General features: G+C 55.4%; 6 protein-coding genes across 6 annotated transcripts; 2 read left to right on the forward strand and 4 right to left on the reverse strand.

The window, feature by feature from the left end:
* Nucleotides 1-70: 70 nt before the first annotated feature.
* Nucleotides 71-2,016, reverse strand: GGS23DRAFT_597502 (Ppx/GppA phosphatase; the record flags this gene model as incomplete). The annotated part of the gene is made up of 3 exons (XM_051518633.1): nt 71-263; nt 314-1,762; nt 1,910-2,016. 3 exons carry the CDS (start codon nt 2,014-2,016, stop codon nt 71-73), a joined length of 1,749 nt encoding a protein of 582 aa, XP_051371431.1.
* Nucleotides 2,017-7,593: 5,577 nt separating this feature from the next.
* Nucleotides 7,594-10,370, forward strand: GGS23DRAFT_90316 (uncharacterized protein). The gene is made up of 2 exons (XM_051521383.1): nt 7,594-7,922; nt 8,009-10,370. Exon 2 carries the CDS (start codon nt 8,298-8,300, stop codon nt 10,152-10,154), a length of 1,857 nt encoding a protein of 618 aa, XP_051371432.1. The 5' UTR covers nt 7,594-7,922; nt 8,009-8,297; the 3' UTR covers nt 10,155-10,370.
* Nucleotides 10,371-11,562: 1,192 nt separating this feature from the next.
* Nucleotides 11,563-13,099, reverse strand: GGS23DRAFT_90220 (uncharacterized protein). Its single transcript, XM_051521382.1, has 2 exons — nt 12,608-13,099; nt 11,563-12,522 (listed from the first exon to the last, which is right to left on the reverse strand). The coding sequence occupies exons 1-2, from the start codon at nt 12,658-12,660 to the stop codon at nt 11,652-11,654; spliced, it is 924 nt and encodes a 307-aa protein (XP_051371433.1). The 5' UTR covers nt 12,661-13,099; the 3' UTR covers nt 11,563-11,651.
* Nucleotides 13,100-14,837: 1,738 nt separating this feature from the next.
* Nucleotides 14,838-16,468, forward strand: GGS23DRAFT_89696 (FMN-linked oxidoreductase). Its single transcript, XM_051521381.1, has one exon. It carries the CDS (start codon nt 15,091-15,093, stop codon nt 16,312-16,314), a length of 1,224 nt encoding a protein of 407 aa, XP_051371434.1. The 5' UTR covers nt 14,838-15,090; the 3' UTR covers nt 16,315-16,468.
* A 489-nt stretch (nt 16,469-16,957) lies between these two features.
* On the reverse strand, nt 16,958-17,263 carry GGS23DRAFT_597506 (uncharacterized protein; the record flags this gene model as incomplete). Its single annotated transcript, XM_051518634.1, has 2 exons — nt 16,958-17,097; nt 17,233-17,263. 2 exons carry the CDS (start codon nt 17,261-17,263, stop codon nt 16,958-16,960), a joined length of 171 nt encoding a protein of 56 aa, XP_051371435.1.
* Nucleotides 17,264-17,835: 572 nt separating this feature from the next.
* On the reverse strand, nt 17,836-19,987 carry GGS23DRAFT_571555 (peptidase). The gene is made up of 4 exons (XM_051516583.1): nt 19,430-19,987; nt 18,946-19,313; nt 18,787-18,859; nt 17,836-18,593 (listed from the first exon to the last, which is right to left on the reverse strand). The coding sequence occupies exons 1-4, from the start codon at nt 19,484-19,486 to the stop codon at nt 18,360-18,362; spliced, it is 732 nt and encodes a 243-aa protein (XP_051371436.1). The 5' UTR covers nt 19,487-19,987; the 3' UTR covers nt 17,836-18,359.
* Nucleotides 19,988-20,747: the final 760 nt, after the last annotated feature.

Consider the following 20,747-nt stretch of genomic DNA (forward strand, 5'->3'; position numbering starts at 1 on the left):
ACTTGTAGTTAGAGCTAGCATGTCTGGCATGGCCACAGCGCTGCAGCTTACCTCGGCTAAGGGTGCTCGGTTAATATTGCATTTTCTGTACACTGAGCTCGACTTTCCTCCCCAGGCCGCCCGCAGTGTGCTGGTGCCTGCCGACCTTCTCGAAAGAACTCTGTAGGGCCTCATGGTTGAGATCCCGGAAGAGCACCGGGGACAACGAAACCGTCAGGTGGATCTTTGCTTTCCTCCTTCCGAGTGTCACGGCCGAGTTGAACCTACACCTCCGTTAGTAGAGCAATAGGCCGATACTAAGGGCTGCACTCACTTGATAAGATTTCTCAGTTTCTCAGGACTATCCGGCTTTGCTGGACAAACCTCAGCAAGTAGACTAGAAACTGCGCCGATGTATTCCGCCCAAAAGGTCGCCTCTGGATTTGCTCTGCTGACAAGTTTCTGCAAATTCGTGTACAGCTGTTGGTCGATGGGACCGAAACTAGCTCCCCATCTAGAGCAAAGGGTCAGGCCCAAGACCGCTCGCGCCAAATGGGCGAAACCAGGCACGCTGGGGTCACGTATGACGGCGTGATGAAGTTCAAACGATGCATTAGCCTCACTTGGCTCCCCGGTACGCGACCATATACCGCTTATAAATAGCGGGCCAATTCCCAGGGTGAAAACCGTTGGAACCTCGGAGAGATCAAAGTCGCCAGGGAGGGAAGACCCTATGATTCCCATTGCCGAGCGCTGGGTCTCCAGCTCTACGTCGCCGCTGACTTGGTAGAGGAGGGGTAAGGGGTTTTCCTCTCTCATGCCTCGCGGGAGCTTCATAAACAAAGCGCCCTCTCGATTGCCGCCGGCGCAAAATGTCGCAGTGCGGATTTTGCGAACGGCGCCGACCAATGCCTCTACGACGGTGGCGATAGCGGGGAATTGCCGACGCCGTCGTTTCGACATACCAAAAATCTTGCCATCAAATTCAGCATTTACCTTGCGCATATCTTGAGTCCGACTGAACAACGCGCCTCCGACAGTATAGGTCCCGATGGCTGGTATCGGGTACGGTCGGATGGGATCACTGTGCATCAAGATACTTCCGTAGCCTCTGAAGCCGCCACCGCAGAGGTAGATATCGACGCCTTCGCTCTCTGTTCCTTGCGCGTCCTTCAGGGACGGGAATCGCCGCTCGAGCTTAGCGACTGCGCTTCGCATACCCGTATGAAAGTCGGCGACTTGGATCTTCGCTGTGTCACTTTCGAAAACCTTCATCAACTTAGCGGCTCCAAAGGGGAGGCTTTCCCCGGTTTGCGCAGTCACGATTTCGTAGTCCTCCATAGATGAGTCGAGGTACGTCATCTGTACCGAGCCGCCGCCCAAGTCGAGGAACAGGCCCTTCGCCGAGGTAAATCCGCTCCTAGCGCCCACGGCGCCAAACAGCGTCTCGACTTGAGGAGCCAGAACGTATACTCCGAGGCCGGACTCGGCTCGGATAGCTTCCAGCATCGAAGCCGCGTTCTGGGCCGTCCGCATAGCTTCCGTAGCAAAGACGGAAATATGCTCGGCCGGCACCCCATAGTCGTCAGCAATAGACCTGAACCGAGCCAGGGTCTTGGCCACTAGGGAGATGGTATCTGGTGGTAGTACTAGATTCCCAGGGGAGGAGGAAGACGCGTCGAGGGCGTCAAATAAGGAAATAGCAGCGCGTTCCCGGTACAGACACCTCAGGAGGCGAGTTTGCGGGGGGGAAAGGTCCGAGATGGAGAACCGAATGCCATTACTGCATCAAGTTACTAGGTAGAAGGGCGGGAGAGGGCTGGTTCTGGAAGGAGGAGTGCACGGATGAGGCAAGCCGGGACATCAAGCCGGACAGGGTTTGAATGTGTCTGTCGAGGCCAACGGGAGACGGGGAGGCACGGTGACAAACCTTCCCATGTCAACTAGGGCGTAGAGGTGGTTGGGCTGATTAGGAGCCCACCCCGGCATCTTGGACGCATAGTTATCGAGCGTGACGAGAGTAGTGGTGGACGCCATCATGGATGCAGTCCCACGAGGTAAGGAGCTGAGGCAGGGTGGTCGTACTGTTGGAGGCGTGTCATAACAAGACAGCGGGAAGAGGCGATGGGTAAAATAGGCGGCGTTGTTGGTGAACAAGTAAACAATCAGTTTCTGTGCGTCTACCCGCCGCCTTCGAGGAGGAGTTGGAGGTAATACGCCCCGATTGGTGCCACCCCAAAGGCTACCGAAATCAGCCGACCACCAGCTGGCAAGTCTGCCGGTTAACGGCAACACACCTGCGAGTCAGTCGACGAGGTGCGCTTCACGTGATATGGTACTCGACGTAAGCCCAAACACGATAAGCATTGCCCGAGAGTTCCGATAGGTTCGCGCATCCTACCTTTGCCTTGGCCTAACGGAGGAGCTCGTTATTACCATGCCTGTTGGGCTGTCCTTTTGGCATCACGTACCTGCGACCATGACCGAGCCAGGAAGCCTTTGAAGCCCGAGGGAAGCAATCAAGCTGGCAAATCGCTCGATAAAGCCGGCTCTCCTCTTGCGGCATCGCGTCTGGTTCCCCACGCTAACGCCAATATCTGCAACCATTATCTAACAACGACAACTCATACCTAGGTACACTTATATCAGGCTCATATAACCGCCCGCATTACCGGTACACATAGCGCTATATTATTTTATTTATGGTGTGCTGAATACGATGATTCGGCCAACCGTTGCAACGCTGAGTGCTGAAGAGGAGAAAGAAGCTTGCTGGTCTCCGCCCACTCGAGAATAAAGCACGGAAATAGTGTAAGCGTCTAGAGGAGGGCTTAGGCTAGGTGGCTTCTAGAATGCTGGACGGGATTGTTGGTTAGACGTCGTCCCAGACGGGTGGGAGTCATCGTCGAAAGTCGAGGTACGGGTATGACGATAACGTAGGTATATGTAATATATCATACCCGTGGTCGACGTTGCTACACAGCTGCCTAGCGTCAACGCTTGTCGAACCCTACTAATCGGTTTAGCTAAGGCGGCAACCCAGAGCTCGTGTGTATCATTACCTCAGTGAGTAGGCTGGCTGGTATTAACTGGATGCATATTTCTAGCGAGTCATGTGGTTATTTTCTATACTCGCGTTGATCTACGAGCCCGGCCTCTAATAGTCCTTGGATGATTAAGGGGCGCTCTTAACGATTGTATCGTAACCATTTCCAGCGGCGGCCTATCGGTCATACTACAATAATGGTATGTCGAAGTAATTCTAGACAAGCCGACCTAGATACTATGTTTAAATGTCGTTAGACATTGTAGGTCGATCCTATTCCTTACAACTGTCCACTAACTGACATTAGATACCGCACAGGGACGGAAAGGGACTACTTGCCTAATGGATATTACTGTGATGTGTCCTGTAAGTTTCCGTCTATATCCCCATCATTTGGGCCCGGCAGCCGTAAAGCCACGGGATATTACACGACTCTTTTGTTCGACCTCCTTATATTGCACTTTTAAGTTTGCGTTTCGTCCGTTTTCGACGAGGGAATCCACGGGGAGATCGAAGACGAAACGGTGCCATCGAAACTCTTGAGGGGAGGCTCTAATTCGTCACGAGTAGTTGCTCGGCAGTGTTACGATATTAATATGTATTATGAGCGACCTCGGCCGAACCTAGCTAATTGCCCGCACCTCTCTAGTGTAATATTCTTCCATTGTCGCGCCAGCCGGCCCGGAACTGCATGCGGCACCGGCCTCACTAAACAGCTGTTACCGGGGTAGTATTGGCAAAAGCCGAGACCTAAGTGTTCGGGCGTCATGAGTGGAAAGCGGTAGGTACTATAGTAGACCGATTTCTGTCCGGGCGAGTTACTGAATTTTTATAGGCAAAATGTCTCAGATTCTCTCTATTAGAGCTGACCCCGTATTCAGTAGATACGCAGTCAGGTTTTCGGTACTAATCTACGCACGGCACAGACGGGGAAGAGTTGGAAAGCAGGGTGGAGAACCGAACTGATGGCTCTTATACGCCAGGTGCCCGCTTGCCGGGGGGATCTGGTCCCCGTCGGCTGTCGATTACCTAAGTGCTGTACGTCGTCACGTGTGAGACGTTCGAGGGAAGAGGCGAGCTCGAGGACCCAAGCGAGGCACGGTGTAGATGGCGATCTGACCGTATCAGATGCGGTCACATCTTCTGAAGTTAAGGTCTTTACTAGTGACGCTGGCGACTGGAAACGCATGCCGTGCGACACCATACCCGTCTCGACTTTTCCTCTAGATCTGCTACGGGAGCACCGCAGAGTTCCTGCAGCCTGGGTTGTTTGATCGGAGGGGCAGAAATAAGCAGGTATGTGTGCTAACTTCTACGGGCAGACAGTACAAATGGAATTAGTTGATGAATAGCATGCCGCTCCCGGCTCCCCCGACCGCGCCGGTTGTTTAAGGGGTTGATGGGTTCTGTAGAAATGCATTGCGTTTCGAAGACAACCTGCCTAGATATGATAGGGACCTAGTATGATGATAGTTTCCGAGCGTGTCCCTTTTTTTCTCTTTCCTGTTACGACCTTCCAAGTTCGAGGCGATAGAGCACTACCTACCTACCTACCTAGGTACCTAATGTAGTTGTCGAGGATGTGGTGGTATGGCAATGTATTACCACTATCACTATAATAGGAGGTAGGTATGTGGAAAATGAGAGGATTCCGGAAAATGCGCTGGAGCCCTGTTCCCCCAACCTACCGGATGTGGGTTAATGTACATATCTTGCAAGGCACCGAGTCTGGTGGGCGTCCCCATAAGGAAGCAAGAAGGGCTAATAATATGTGTATCATTCGGTACCTCTAGCACATCATAATTGGTACAGTACAAGTGGGTGGTGGGGGTAGAAGGAAGGAAAAAAAAGGGAACCCTGCTAGCGCCGCTCGTATAAATGCAAATGCACCAACGCGTCGGGTCGCGTCAATTTCGCGTTTTATACTTGGAGGGGGTAACAGAAAGCGGGATTGAGGCAGCTCTTTGTGACGATGGGGGTTTTTTAGTATTGCTATTCCGAAGCAGGATAGGCCACGGATGCGGAACAAGAAGCAGGAAAAGCTATAACTTTGGTAGTAGTCTATGTCTGTATCGAACGCTCTTCAATTGCCGGGTTGTACCTACATGTCGTTACCAGCCCGGGGCTACTTTTTAGTAGGTACCTATCTTAGGTACCTAAGGTAATGTTAGCATCTCCTCCCCGCCAAACCCTCGCGTCAAGAGAAGAGGCATCACCAGACAAGGTATCTGTACCTTACCTAGGTACCCATAAGTGCTTACCTCTCTAGGTAGGATGTACCTAGCTTCTATATAGAAAGCGGTGCCCGTGGCGACGATGGCGACGATGGCGACGATGGCGGCGATGACGACGATGACGACGACTACGACGACGTAGCGTACTTGCACATGGAACATCGGGCATATACCTGGTACTCAGCACGTACTTACAGGTAGGTACCTGACGTAGGTACCTAAGATAGCACGCTGCGCACCGTACTTGGTAGGTGTGGACCTGCTTCCATCCCGCAGCGCCTCTGCGGCTATAGGTAGGTTTATGTAGGTGTAGGTGCACGACTAAGGTTGACCCCCCTTCATCTACCTGTCTACCTCTAACCACACTACAGAACATTCCCAGCCCCCCAGCCTTCGCCTTTTCCGACTCGCCACCTCTCCAACGGCGCAGAGAGTTGCAATTTGCTCCTCTGATAGGCTGTATCTGAAGTCGCTGGATTTCGTTTCGTGCCATCGGCAGGTCGGGTTGCATCACATCCGTCACATTCGATGCCGTCTTACCTGGGGGCTTGAACTTGGTCTCAGCCGTAGCTCGGATCTTGCGATCCTGCCCGCGGCACCCTATAGGCCGGGCGGTGTCTCGCGGCCTACGCGGGAGCTAATCTTTCCTCTCTGCTCTCGGCGCCCTGCGTTGCCTAGGTATGCATGGACTGTCAACGGCCTGTCTGGCTCTCGCCCTCTCGTGCTCGGAAGCCATGTGTTTCCTCGTAGGTACACGTTCTAACCAGATGGCATACACGGTCCTACGTAGTCGACAACCTGCTGGATGCTGGATGCTGTGCACGGGTTGCTGATTCGGACGGGAGTTCGCTTCGACTGGTAGGGAATGCCCTCCCGCCTCCTCCCCCTCTCCCATCGTGGATCTCGGCTCGAGTCGCCCAGCTAATGGGAGCCGGGTGACGCGAGCGGGCAGGCCGAGTGCGACGACTTGTGTTTGGGACCCGGTGCCGCTTTGCCTACCTACCTAAACTAAATACCTAGACAACAACGGCTTAGAGCCAGAGTAGAGAGACGACTGCTGCTGGGTTGTCGTCATCTGCGACTACGGTCCGTAGTCCGTCTGCGTTAGGTCTCGAGAGCCCAAGCAGGGTGTGTTGTTCGCAGCCAACAAGCGCCCGCACCACTGGCTGTTGCAGAAATCCAACGGGACAAGACGACCAGAGCAGGCGAATGAGGCAAAACCGGCGCTGCATAAGAACTCCTGTCCACTCGATTTCGCGCCCTCTCGTCAGACGCGCGCGCACAGTAAGTAAACGACAGCAATTCGCACGTATAGCCCCCTCCTCCTCCTCCTCCGTTCGCCCAACAGGTAACCCTCCCCTCCCCCATTCGGATTTGCGCCCAGGGTACGGCTCGCTCAGTCTGTGCTGTCTGGCCCATGTATCCCCTCGCTGGCCGATCACTGCATATGCACTCCTGTCGTGTCCCTCTCGCTGGCCACATCTGCGTCCGGAGTGCATGAGCAAGTCCCAGTCGCAAAAGCTGGTCGCGCTGGTCCCTAGGAGCGCAAGCCGTCGCAAGTAGTCGCAAGCAGTCGCAAGCAGTCTCCAGCAGTGTCAAGCCAGTCGCGACGATAGGGCGCATCGGCCTGAATTACTTGCCTTCGACCACATGGACAACGCTGGTGGCATTGCACCACATCGCCCTCCCTCAACGTCTTTCGGCTCCACAGGCCTGCGACCAAGCTAAAATATCCGCGACCTGTTCTGCGTGTTCCACTCCACTCCCCCCTCTCGTTGCCCTCCCCCCTCCTCTCCTCCATATACTGTCTCCCCTACCCAAAAGATTGGGCCTACCTATACACGTAACTCATCTAGGTAGCAGAGTTCTATGTAGCGAGTCCCGTCGGCCCTTAACCCCCGTGTGGCCCAGTTTGTTTTCGACCGCCGTTTTCTCCTCCTCCTTCCTCTTCCTCCTCCGCCTTCCCCCCCCCCCCCCCCCCAAATCCCGCCCATACGCATCACCACCTATCAACCCGAGCGTCTACCGTCACGCCAAATCAGCCCCCGGATCTTCTGCACGCGCCGCCTTAGCAAGGAATCCCGACTGACCGCCTCCAGTTTTCGCTCGTGCTAGTGGGAAGGGTTATCGAGTTTTTCGGCTACTCCAGGAGCTTAGCGCGTGGCATCCAATGCTAGGTACTGAGAACCGCCATATACATACGTACAGCACGCAGGGTTCTTGTCAGTGCTACCCGGATGCCCGTCTCCCTCCTCTGTGCGATCGATACATAATACGTCTATCTATATACACCTAGATGGTATTGGTACGTAAAACATGCCTGTCCTTCTTGTCTTCCCCCTGCTTGTTGCACCCTGCAGAAGCCCAATGTGATTCTGCCCCCCCTCCAGGTCTGGCTCCTTTGTCCGTACCGGGCCTCTCCTCGCCTTAAACTGGCCTTTTTTTTTTCTTTCCTCCCCCCCAATCCTACATATTACTTACCTCCTATCTTCTTTTTTTTTTCCCGTACCCAACCTATTGTTCCTTTTTCTCCCCCCCCAATCATCTTGTGGTGGAGGGTGGCCTTGCCAGGTCCTCTCGTGGTCACCACTATTCCCTACTTTACAAGCAGATGTTAACGAAAAAAAACCTCACTACTTGACCATTCAACCGATTCCCTTAATGTGAATTCATGAACACTGTCTACAAGTTATCCCCCAGTTTAATGTTTTCGCCTAGTCTAATTATATGCGTTACTGCAGTCTATCAGCCTGAACAACAGATTGCGACCCCATAACAGACCTTTCTCTATCATCGACTTATTTGCCCGACTGGACAAGAGACTCTTCAGAATATCAAGGCTTGAGCCAATGACCTGACAGACTTTACCCTTCCGTCGCTAGCAAGAATTACAGCAGAGGGATATCTTCTTTGTGGATATGAGCCTACTTGTCTGATTGCTCCAGGAACACTTTTAGCTGGCGCATAAGAATAGAAAGAGTCTCGGATAGTATTAGCATTGCCAGCGGGCTATTCAAAGGGCAACAGATTCGGTCGCAATGCCACCCAAGAACCCCAGCAGAGCGATGCTACCGAAGGGGTTATACGGTATACCCTACGACAAGGCATCGGGACCAAAGACGCCGGAGCCCATGGCTCACAATGACGAATTCCAACTACCATCACCCCTACGACCGCGCTTGAGGGTGAAGAAGCGTCATGCCTCCCACCACCTCAACGCGCCAACTCGGCAGTTTCTCGCGTCTGTCGAGGCGGCTGACGTTCCGCTCCCTAGCATCGAAGCTGACCTCTCAATGGTGGGCGAAGATATCCTGGATAGGCTGCCCGAATTCCAGGTGGGCGGCTTAGACGATATGGACATCTTAGAACACCTTCACGCTAGGACCTGCTCGCCCCCGAAAACCCCCGCGATCGAGCTCGCGCAGCCACTTTCCACAAGCAAGTATCCCGACTGGTCGATCGATTCGGAGTGGAGCAGCTCGGATGTCGAATCCAGCCCCGAATATGAGTCCAGCAGACCCTCGACGGCATTCTCCACCCATACAAGCGCCTCGTTATTTAGCCAATACTCCCACGCCTCGGAAGCATGCATCAGCCCAGGAGTCGACACTCTGGAATTCCCCAACTCGGACTTCCACGCCAACGCGAGCATATCGCACAAGGAGAGTTCTCGAAAGGCGCCGTGGACCAAGGCCATGAGCTCGCACCTGTGGGCAACTTATTTGCTATATTTGCAAGATCCGCGGGTAACTCCAGTGCGTCTAGGGAGAAGTCGCATTCCTCCCAATGGAGTTTGCTCGCGTGTGGCACGAGAGGCCAGAAGGAGTTGGAAGGGTTCCAAGGGACGCGTGGCCGCGGACGCTGAGAGCGAGAGCAGCACCCCGACTGCGGAATCAACCAAGCCTTATATAGAGTGGCCTCACACCTGTGCTGCTACCCGGGCCCATCTGCGCGAGCTTTGCCGACTCAAGGCCTCGTCTAGTCCGAGAAACTACGTGTCGCCGAGCCCTGCGCCGCTGAACAGAGCTGTCCAGCGCCGCCGAAACCGGATTTCCACGCCAGGCAGATCGCCCTCGGTATTTTCCGGCCAGGAAATGGCTTTTTCTCTGGCGTTGAGTACTTTGGAGACTATGCAGCCCGAAGGCCCGCTCGCTCAACTTACGTGCTCCGAAAACGATCCCCTGCATGAGCTTGCAGCAGACGCGAGTCCGGAGACCACGGTGACACAAGAACCGCCGCTGGTAGAAGTGCCCTATCTTCCGTCACCTTCCCCAGTATCGGCCAAGAGCTATGGCCCTAGTTCATCCTCATCTCTTACTGTCGGTATCAGCTTGCCGAGACAGTCGAATACGGTGGGCTTCCGAAGAACTCTCCAGTCGCCAGTTCGTCTCACTAGGTCGCGGTCGGGGACGCAGAAGCGCAGGTCGGTGAAAAGCCTAGATGATCTGCCGCGGAAGCGACCGAGTCTGTCGTCGGATTTCTGGAAAGAAGCTGCCGGGGGAGTTGGTGGCATGCTACGGCAGCAACAGCAACATCAACACACCGGGATTTCGTTTGAGAGCGACAAGGCCGAAGACCCGTTTTCCCAGAGCAGCCCACGCAGCGGCTCTTCTACCCCCCTCATGATTCCCGTGGCGCTACCTCGTCTCGGATCTCCATTCTCTGGTACGGGTTCAAGTCACAGTTTCCCTAACAGGATTTCAAACCCCATCGATTTCAACCCAGCCGCCTTACGTCGGCCCTTTGCCACTGTCCGGCAGTCAGCCCAGGCACGTTCAACCACACCATCGTCTCCCAGGTCAACCCTGGCATCCCGTCTAGCTTATCTGGACCAACGATTGAAAGAGTTGCGAAATCGCAGAAGCGAGCGCAGACGATCCCAGTCGCCCCTATGATGGGCGACCTTGGTCATTACATCATTCCACATCTACCCCTCTCCTCCACCCCAGCACTACGCACGACCATGTTACGTTTTCTTTGTTTACGACCATACCACATGCTACGATTTCTTTTGACGACTCACATGAAGCTTTACTATGCCACCCTATTGTGCGTACCGGGAGCAGGCTCTACCTATTCGCCCTCTCGAAGCTCGAAGCCGGGTGGTTCAACCTCTCTCATATGGAGGCGGTGGGCAGGGCGAGCCGGCGGCTTGGCGATCTCACGAATTTGACATGACTTTCTCGGGGGAAGGCGGTGGTTTGGAGGCCAAATTTGTTGGAGCTATCACTTCACCACCGTTGATAGCACGGAACTTCCGCATGACAGGCACTTTCTTTTGATGTCCCCTCCTCTCTTTTACGAATGAATACGACAAGAAGATACAGATGATTGATGAGACGACAAGACAGCACGATTCTTGTTCGGACCACGGTTACGACTTGACATACCCTTTTCTTATGATGTTATTTTTTTTTTCTTCCCAAAAAAACCTGTGGTCACACGAAGCAACGAGAGCGAGAGTTGATACGAATGGCCCACGGGCCAATGATTAGAACGCGGCGTTCTGGCTCGGATTTTCTTTGCGGAAAAAAAGAGAAGAAAAGCAGGCGCTGATGATGTGACGATGGCCAGATGTTATTATTCTGATTTTGGACGAGGTCAATCCTCCGATAATGTTTCTAGACGATGACAATTGACATGGTCTACTTTTTAAAAAGAAAAGGAGAGAAACCCGATGGGGAAGGCTCTCATTCTAACATCAATTTTGCAGTGAATAATTAAATAAAGCAACCTGCATTTTGTCGCGAGGAGGCTAATTATAACCCCACCACCGGAACTGATATTGGATCACAACTACCCAGTCACAAAACGTTGAACGCTGGGGGTGCCATCTCGATGGCAAACTCGGAGTATATTGGTAGTAGATATACTACGTTCGCATGGCTATTAATAAGAGGCGAGAGCCTATGCTCACCAAAGATGGATATGGGAAGATTAAACGGCCGCATCGCTTCTACGGCTGACCCGCAAGCAGAAGAAACCTCGTCTTCTGCTTGCGGGTCGCGAACTACGTGCTCGTCTCAGAGGCCAGCGATATTGTCTCTGACCCGCCCTCTCTCGTGCCGCAGTAACGCTGACGCAGTTGGCGCCGCTCCAAAGGGGGTTGAAATCTGCCCCCACGTGTGTTTGATAACGAGGGCGGGGAGGCTCGAGATTTTTGGCGCCGGGTGCGACGGCGGTGGGTCGACCACACCCCCCTCCCCTCGGCCATCCTCTTCTCCCCTCTAGACGCCTCAAGGCGCGGCGACGCGAAAACCCGCCGGTGGCGGAAATTACATAGGAATGTTTTACTGTTTGTAAGAAAGGTATAGGATGGCGGAAAACCCCAGGTCTTCCTATCTTGTTGGAGCCAAGACAACCTCTAGGGGGGTCATGGTGTACAAGTTTTCTCAGGGGGTCTCTAAGTCGGACTCAGGTATGGTATCGCTACATGGAGAAACCATGCGGGAGCCCCCGAATCTGGATTCGTAGTGATCCGAGTCAGACTCGACAGAGCCGTCGGCGTACGGAGATATCGGGGAGAGCGAGACGGTGTGTGGGCACCTGCCTTGGCCGACAGTGGAGCGGTGGGTGTGGAACGAACATTGGCGGAAGCCGAACTGGCGCTCCTCGTTGCGGAGGTTATTCGAGGGAAGCCTGAGTTGGGGATTCTTGAAGTGGCCCTCGAGCCCGCTCTTAGCCATCTTGCGCGTATGGGTGTGATACTCGGCCAAGAAGTCGGGGCACTGGTCGAAGAGGCGCTGGATGCTGTTGGACAGGTCCGTCGGTACGACGCCGCCGAGGGTCCAGGACGTCATGGCGACGATCCACTTTCGAAGCCGGCAGCTCTCTTGCGGGTCGCACGACTTGTAGACATAGCTGATGAGCTTTGGGTTGATGTCCCAGTTGCGTCGGAGGTAGATATCCTGAATCGCGTCCAGGGCGCAGTCTTGCAGCGCGGGAAGCTCTATCTGCGCGGCAAAGAGATGCAAACTGACGAGGTCCCAGTGAAGCTCCTTGCATGTGCGGTCGGCCTCGGCGATGTCGATAAACCTATCGAGATTTCTTTGTTCCGCGATCCAGTACGCGAAGAGTTCGAACATGTTCGGGGACAGGTCCTCCAGAACGACGACAAGCTGGGCCTGGCCCTTGACGAACTCGATGCGGGCGCCATCGATGAACTCACGAAAGTATTGACACGACGCCAAGAGCTTTCTCGCGATCAGGAACTGGTGGTTGTCTGGGCCAACTAGCACTCTGACAGTAGCTGGTCCGGCCAGCCTGGGAGCGGAGCAGAAGAGACGGTGGTAAGCTTCAACCAATCGCATATGGGGAGATAGGTATACGTAGGTTCTGGTCAACTTACGAGTTCGGAGTGCACACGGAGGCCCTCTTCTCGGCGAATCGTCCTCTCGGCATTTTCGTTCGTCCTTCCGTACGAATCGACGTGTCGGCACGAGAGAGATTCGAGGAGCAGTTCAACTGGCTCAACACACACACACACACGCGCGCGCTCACGGAGGGGGAAAGAGATCCGGCCTTTCCACACTGAGAAAGAAAGAGAGAGGAGGGGGGGAGGAATCTTCTCTAGAAGCTTAAGGTCTAAGACATGCATATGAGCGAAGCCAGAATGAAGGGGTCCCAACCCGAAGACCTTCTTGGCGAGAGCTCCGACAAATTGGTCAAACCCCCTGGGGGGGTTGTCAGCAGCAGTGGGGCTGAAGTCGCTGAGCTGCTCGCCAACGACATGCCGTGCGCACGCAGTGGTGACTCTGGCGAAAGACGTCGAGAGAAGTGCTACAAGTTGTGGGCTGCATGACGGTATGCTACGATGTCACGGGTCGAAACGCGAATCATAGTTGACGGCGACGGCGACGGGGGCGGAAGCAGGGGAAAGTGGAGGATTTGCGACGGATCGCTGGTGGGTTCGGGGCTGGCGGATCTGAGTGGCTGCTTCAGGTACGAAACCCCTGATGCTTGACAGAGGCTAAGTTGGAGCAGGATGGTGTTCCTGGCCCGAGCGGGTTCGAGTTCTGGCACCCGTATTTTGGCTATGTTGGAGTCGACTAGCCGGTATACTCGTTTCGCCCACACTCAGCGCGGTGCTGATCGATGTGTGTGCGTGTGTGAGGATGCGCGTGCGCGTCTCGTGGGAAGCACAGCAACCGGTACTCCCAAGGGGTTCCCGAAATGTTCTCGAATACAGAGGCCGAGGCCTTTCTTTGTGCGCGCGACGACCGTGTGCGAGACGGTAGGCAACGCACGCGTGCGTGCCTATATCGTACAGTAGGGTATACCTATATCCGATAACCTGTAGGAGGTATAAGGTAGGGATACGGCGGGAAGCAAGCAAGGACGAGACGCAGACCTGTTTCTTCATCCGCGCGCGTCACTCCGCGCAATCTCTTTAACAGGCGGCGTCCCGTCGCCGGCGCTGAAGGGAACTTTTCCATTCTTTTTTTATTAAGGGAGGATTCGGACAGAGATTTCCTACTGCGGCCAGGCCTTGTCTGGTATGTGCACATCCACCTAATGTACGTAGGCCTATCCATGTCGGCACGTACTCCGGCGCATCTACAGGTGCGTGCGTGCGTACATGCGTAATGTGTGTATGGGCATAGCTGCTGAATGGGTATGCAAGATGTACGATGCGAGTGGATGCTGACTCGACTTGGTGGATCTGATCTGGCGGGATTTGTTGAGGCGGGAGAAGCGGGTGAAGTGAGTGGGAGAGGCCGAAAGCGGGTGGAGTGGAATGAGGAAAATAAATTAAAAGACCAGGCAAATCGGTAAGCTTCACGATTGGGTGGGCGTGTTCGGGATAATCCTTTTAACTGCATACGACACCCCGGATGGGATGTATGTTCATACAGACGGTGCAGTCTGCGATGGGTGGATGTTTGGTACCTAAGGTAGTTGTCAAAAGTACCTAACGCAGGTACCCAAGATACCTCTCATTGAGTGAACTAACTTATCGAGGGAAAGATAGCGAGGGTCAATATTAGGAGCTTAGTATGTCTCCCCCCTTCCACAATATACCTGTTTACTACATAAGATAGCATACCGTATAGGTCAATATGTACAGACGTGTAGGCACCTCTGGTAGTGGTAAACCTCATCGCAGCTCGGGATCACGATATACTCAGTATACCCGTGCCTACCCGACATCCGTGCCCAGCCTACCTTCGTTTCTGCCTCGATTCGCTCATTCAGGCTCTACGGTAACGGACCAGGGCACGCCAACTCGTGCTAACGTGGTAATCGCCAATCACTGTGTTAGTCTTCCTATCCTTTCTCTCTCTAGCCACTTCTTCTTCCTTCTTCTGATTTATAACACTCCCTGATGTGTTATATGTAGGTATATATGCCGCGAGCCCTCCCGCGCCGTCTCGGGGACTACGGGACCAGACGAAAACGACAAGCAGCGACATGACGATAGACCACCATTGAGCGTAATCTACTCACAAGCTAGCGGGCGAGCACCACCGCGACCGTCGGCAGAGAGATCGATCTACACGTACGAGTAGGCTGGGTAGCACGGACAGACACAGACCGGGCCCTTCTCGGCCTATATCTACCCCGGAACCCCCCTCACCCCTTGTTCATCTCGGTAAAACGAGCCAAGATATATCGACTTCTCTTTTCAGCGCTAACTGTGCTGCGACTCCTTACGCTATTCACTATCCGGGACGCCTAGAAGTTTATCAACCCTGCGAGCCGGTACGATAGGGCGCAGCAGGGCCCAACACGGACTTCCCGTAGCACGTGGTACTCCATACGTCCAGGGAGGTAGAGACGAACGGAGACGGAGCCAGATAAAGCAGGCAGGCGTGGCAAAAGGAGTTCGTCATGTCGCCGTCGCCAATCGAGAACAAGGGTGCCCCTGGCGTCCCCTTCTACACCCCGGTCCAGCATCCTCCCGCAGGCACGGCCCTGGACCCGGCCGCGGCCCCGACCCTGTTCCAGCCGCTGACGATCCGGGGCGTGACGCTGCAGAACCGCTTCGTCGTCGCGCCCATGTGCCAGTATAGCGCCGACGACGGCCACGTCACTGACTGGCACTTCGCGCACCTGTCCCAGTTCATCCTGCACGGCACCGCTCTGACCATCGTCGAGGCCACTAGCGTCACCCCCAACGGCCGCATCACTTCGCAGGACGTCGGTCTCTGGAAGGACAGCCAGGCCACCGCTCTCAAGCGCATCGCCGACTTCGCCCACTCCCAGGGCCAGAAGATCGGCATCCAACTCGCCCATGCCGGTCGTAAGGGCAGCACCGTCGTCCATTGGCTCGTCCCTCCGGGGCATGCTAGCGCCGTCAATCCGCCCGAGCTCGGCGGCTGGCCAGACAACGTGTGGGCCCCGAGCGCCGTCAAGTTCGCCGACGACGGCTTCTGCGACCCCAAGGCTGTGACGGTGGACGAGATCAAGCTGGTCGTGCGGGCCTTCGCGGACGCGGCGGCGCGGGCGGTGCAGGCAGGCTTCGACGTGATCGAGATCCACGCCGCGCACGGCTACCTCATCTGCGAGTTCCTGTCGCCCATCACGAACCGGCGGACGGACGAGTACGGGGGCAGCTTCGAGAACCGCGTGCGCTTCCTCTTCGAGGTGATCGCGGCGGTGCGCGGCGCGATCCCCGAGGCGACGCCGCTGTTCCTGCGCATCTCGGCGACGGAGTGGATGGAGTACGCGGGCGCGCCGAGCTGGACGCTCGAGGACAGCATCCGCCTGGCCAAGCTGCTGCCGGCGGCGGGCGTCGACCTGCTCGACGTCAGCTCGGGAGGCAACAACCCGGCACAGAAGGTCGAGTTGCGCCCGTACTATCAGATCGACCTCGCGGCGCGGATCCGCGAGGAGGTGCGGAAGGAGGGGCTTCCGCTGCTCGTCGGGGCCGTCGGCCTCATCAACGACGCCGAGACGGCCCGCGACGTCGTACAGGAGGAGCAGGGGCGGGCTGCCCGCGCGGACCTCGCGCTGATCGCGAGGCAGTACCTGCGCGAGTCTGAATTTCCGCTGCGCGTGGCTCGCGAGCTCGGAGTTGAGGTGAAGTGGCCGAACCAGTACCTCCGGGGCTAGTGGCACTCGGCCAAGGAGATCTAGAGGGGACGGTGGTTGGAGGAAGTGGATGAACAAGTTGGGTGGGTGTCGTGGCGTGGCCTGCCCGGCATGCCTATCTCCCCACCTATTATCATCTTTCCTTGCCCATAGAGCTTGCGATAGACAGCTAGCGAGCCTAACATCGCGAATGATATGACACGACACGACATTACGTAGCAATTGTGTCTATTTTCTTGTCGAAGGGAATCATCTCATCTTAGACAATAGCCCAGACCACAACAGAAACAGCGTAGAGTAAAAGAAATTGAATGTTGAGAACTCGTAACATTAACGCCTCCCCCTTGCGACAATACGAGAGGTGACGATTCGGCATCGCGGGATTCTGCTCGCAGATTGGCCCGTGTACCTATTCTGATTGTCAGTCCCCTCGCATTCCATTGCCGTACTGCCGCGATCTCCCCGCGACCTTCCCACCCCTACGTATCCGGGCTCGTTCCCATCCCGCCATCCCCATGCCCGAAATTCCACTTGCAACTTCGACGCGGTGCCCCAACCAGTCTCTAGCCCCAACTCCGACTTCCCGCTCCCGCGTTCGCGGCCCCTCCACGCGACGTGCCCGCACTCTCCCCCACCCCGGGACCTAAGCAGCACGGCGGCCAAGCTAGTAGTAGTACTTGGCCTTGGGGGGGTACTGGGTCCCGTTGACGTCGACCTTGGGCTCGCAGGTGCACCACTGGTCGGCGGGGACGCTGTCGAGGACCGAGCCGATGTGGCTGCCGCAGCCGAACCAGGTGACCTTGCCTGTCGGGCGTCTCTGGTCAGTCTCGAGAGAGGGAAAGAGGAAGGGAAGGGGAAGAGGACGCCGAAGAAGAGGGTTGCGGGACGGGCTATGCGCGTGTGCGCGAGGGGAGGGTTAGCTTGGGAGCGCATGCGTACCGCACGAACTACACGTTGCCTTCATGCACATGGTGAGCGATTTCCGACGTTGCGAGCGCGGGCGGCGGCGGGCGGTGACGAAGTTCCGAAGCAGTTGTTTTGATGAGCAAGTCGGTTGTTTATCGCCTCCGTATTCCGACGGAGGGAGACGGAGAGATGGTCTGGTCAGATTAAGACAAGAGTGTTTCGCGTGTGGGCGATAGATAGGGCGAGGGTTTGGTCGATACGCCGTCGGCCTGGCACGAGGGGACGGGTTCTGGATCACGCTCCCCTTTTGTACCCTACAGATATGCGGCGGAAGCAGAGAAGAAGAAGAGGGGAGCGGGGACGTGGCGGAAGCAGCTGGGAGGGCGATTAAACATGTTCAGCATCTTAGCGTCGCCGAGTTGAGTCGGTGACTCTCTAAATGCCGCTAGGTTGCTACTAAGTCGCCGACTCGGCACGAGCCGCTAGGATGGGGTGGATGCGAGGATGCGACGCATCGCCGAGCGGGCAACGGCAAAAACGATATCGAACCCGACCCGGCTTCAGCCGGCGAACAGCGGTAGCTATAGACCTCGTAGATAGCATGTCTATTTATATTTATTCTTATGTCCTTCTCTCCTCCTTTTCAGGACGACTTGGGGGGGGGTTTAAGAGGGGGAGGGATTTGCAGGAGGGACTGCGTAAGGGGGTGGATGTATGTACGCGCTGAAAGCACCCAAGGAGGCATGCTGTTCCCCGAAGGTGCGGAATCCGTCCCCAAGATGTTTGTGGTATGCTATACGAGGTATATATACGCAAGGCAGCACACACAAACATACAAGCGCATAGGTATGTCTACAACTTCGCGCATGTATCTACCGAGAGGTCTAATCCGAGCGGGCGATTATTGCCTCCTTGATACAACTTCAGATAGGTACTTGTCCAGTTTCGCAACGTATAGCATGCCCGGTCTCGTCGTAATCATACCTACTCCCGCCACCTCCACCGTACATTTGTCGATATACCGATACGGATATACATTCAGAAACGCACTGGACACGGGGCCGCCGCTGCAACATTCGTACATAGGCGTACACGCGACCGAGACCCGAAAACATGACGACCAACTGCCAATTTTCCCAATCCACGGATTCTTCGTAACATCATCCCGAGGCCGCTTCGTCGAGCCCGACCTCGGTGACCGACCGGACCAGTTGCAGCGCAAGCTCTTTGCCGCGGCTGAGGGACTCCCCGTCCGAATGCAACGGCACGTGGAAGAAAATGACCTTCCTAGGCCTCTGCTGCTTCCATAGGTGGGCCAGGCTCGAGAAGTAGATGAAGTCGCACAGGTAATGCCCCGCATCTTCCGAGATCTGCAACTTCACGTCGTCCTTGTTCTGTTCCCAGAACCAGCCCCCCTTCGTGTTAGCAACAGACACCGAAGAACAGAGGTAGGGGGGGGGGGGGGGGGTTGGCGTTAGACTGGTCTTGATAGTCTCCCATCCCCTCCCCTCGAAAAGAAGAAGGTGAGATGTGTGAAAGAGGGGATTGGGAGGGCACGGGCATAAAAGTTGAGAGATCCTTCTTTACCGGGCTTCGCTCGACCCATCGCTTATAGATCTTTTCGATATTGAGATCGGTCAGGAGTTCCTCGGGGACACCACTACAGGAAAGGAGATTACCGCAATTAGCAATTCTATTCGTCACGGCGGACGTAGATGTGTCCATTGGTGCGGTGTCACCACTCACTTCCATACCCACGTGTCATCTCCTAGCTTGCGCTTCTCGTCGTCACCAAGAAGTTGGCCGTCAACGTCCTCCTTGTCGTATTCGTCGCGGTGCCCGCGCCGCTCGAGGGAGTAGACCTGCTGCGGGCCAGCCATGCCAATGTGGATGATATAATCCACCTTCTGCTCGGGGTTGTCCCAGAGCGTAGGTACCAACTCTCGCACCACGTGGTAGTTGACGCGGACCGGCCCGTGTTTCAGGATCCGGACGGCTGGTAGGTTTGACGACGTCTGGCGGGCCGGATCCTTCACCCTGTCGGGTGGCAGATAGTCCGGTAGTGATGCTGTTATCTCCCAGGCCGGGTTCACAGGATACTCCTTCTTGAATGGCTGCGCCGAGTTAGCCGGGGCATCCTGGACACGCCTCGAATTCCGGACGTGCGACGCGAACGAGTTGTTCTCTCCCCCCTCTCCCCCCACTGTTTCGGGTCGGGTCGGCGACCTACCCCAAAGCCGGTCACTAAGACCGTCAACTCATCGCGGGAGACGTCGAGGGAGCCCATCGAGACTGCCTACGCCGAAGAAGAAGAGGTAAGTGCCGAAATAGTCTAGCTGGGATTAGTACCCAGGTCGCGTGGGGGTTGGTCTAGATATGATGTCGAGCTGTCAAGAAGACATACGGCAAGAATCCGAATCCCGAGGGCGGTGGGCGGTACGCGTCGGGCTGCGGGGTCTTTGAGAGGGGTAGACAGGCCTCACTGTGTGAGAGAGAGAGAGAGAAGTGGAGAGAGGGATAGGAGAGGAGAGAGAGAGAAGCAGACGGGGTTCGTGACGTGTCTGGTAGGGTCGCTGTCGGTATATATTCACCCTTCCCGCTCTCCCATTCACCTCCCCCGGCTCGGACCACGTATGGAACGAGTAATTACGCGAGGCGTGCACGCACGGGACGGAAGATAATGAATCAGTCAATCTTACATTAGGCCGAAACGATGGTCAGCATCGACGGTACCCAAGAGTTCTTGTGGTAGTGATGGCGACCTGTCTCTTTCTCGCCGGCCTGCGTGAGAGAGGATGCAATGCAAGGGGGGAGCCAATCGACCGAGAGGTGACGAGAAGCCACTGTTTTTCGGCTTCGCTATTAATAATTAGGGAGCTGAGCCCGGTATAAAATTATACCGCCACGAGGGATAGAGCCGAAGAAGGGAGAGGAGGAGGAGAAGAAGAAAGAAAGGATGGTATAAATGAATAAAATGCAGCCAACTGCCAGGTAAGTTAGGATGTATCGACAGCTCTCGATATCACTAAGGTACCTACCTTTTAGGTACCTACCTCTTAAGTTACCCAGGTACCTAATACCGAGAGAGGTGCTGGAAATGCCCGCTTTGGGCAGTTATCCGTCTCCCCCTAGAAAGAATATTCTGCTTTAGTACCTAAGATGCCTCACGTAAATAATAGGTCTAGTATAAATAAAACAACACCTACCTACCTACCTACCTACGAAACATCTGCCACTTCGTCGTCGTCGGTCTTCTATCCTTATCTCATAACTCAGCTACCTAACTTACCTCCCTACTTGACACCTACCTACCTACCACATCCCCCCCCTCCATGCTTACATGCCAACCTACCTTCGCCGGCTGTGCCTGGCCCTCCGCCCATCCAGAATGACACCAACTAATACGCACTGGAGAATGGCCCTTGCGGTATGTGACGGTGGTCTCGGTCGCAGATCCGCTTTACCGCGTACACGTCGCCTGCACATACCTATAACCTATACGTAGTACACCTCTCTATCCACCTGCATATACACACGCTCGTCAGCAA

This window comes from Durotheca rogersii (genome assembly GCF_024521655.1).
Source record: "Durotheca rogersii strain YMJ 92031201 chromosome Unknown GGS23scaffold_12, whole genome shotgun sequence".
Taxonomy (NCBI): Eukaryota; Fungi; Ascomycota; class Sordariomycetes; order Xylariales; family Xylariaceae; genus Durotheca; species Durotheca rogersii.

Excerpts from the sequence above, each read along its gene's own strand:
- GGS23DRAFT_90316 (XM_051521383.1), top strand. The coding sequence starts at position 8,298 with ATGCCACCCAAGAACCCCAGCAGAGCGATGCTACCGAAGGGGTTATAC.
- GGS23DRAFT_90220 (XM_051521382.1), bottom strand. The coding sequence starts at position 12,660 with ATGCCGAGAGGACGATTCGCCGAGAAGAGGGCCTCCGTGTGCACTCCG. Across the intron at positions 12,523-12,607 it reads TCCGTGTGCACTCCGAACTC|GCTGGCCGGACCAGCTACTG; the intron begins GTAAGTTGACCA and ends CTCCGCTCCCAG.
- GGS23DRAFT_89696 (XM_051521381.1), top strand. The coding sequence starts at position 15,091 with ATGTCGCCGTCGCCAATCGAGAACAAGGGTGCCCCTGGCGTCCCCTTC.
- GGS23DRAFT_571555 (XM_051516583.1), bottom strand. The coding sequence starts at position 19,486 with ATGGGCTCCCTCGACGTCTCCCGCGATGAGTTGACGGTCTTAGTGACC. Across the intron at positions 19,314-19,429 it reads TCTTAGTGACCGGCTTTGGG|CCATTCAAGAAGGAGTATCC; the intron begins GTAGGTCGCCGA and ends AACTCGGCGCAG. Across the intron at positions 18,594-18,786 it reads GATGGGTCGAGCGAAGCCCG|AACAAGGACGACGTGAAGTT; the intron begins GTAAAGAAGGAT and ends TTCTGGGAACAG.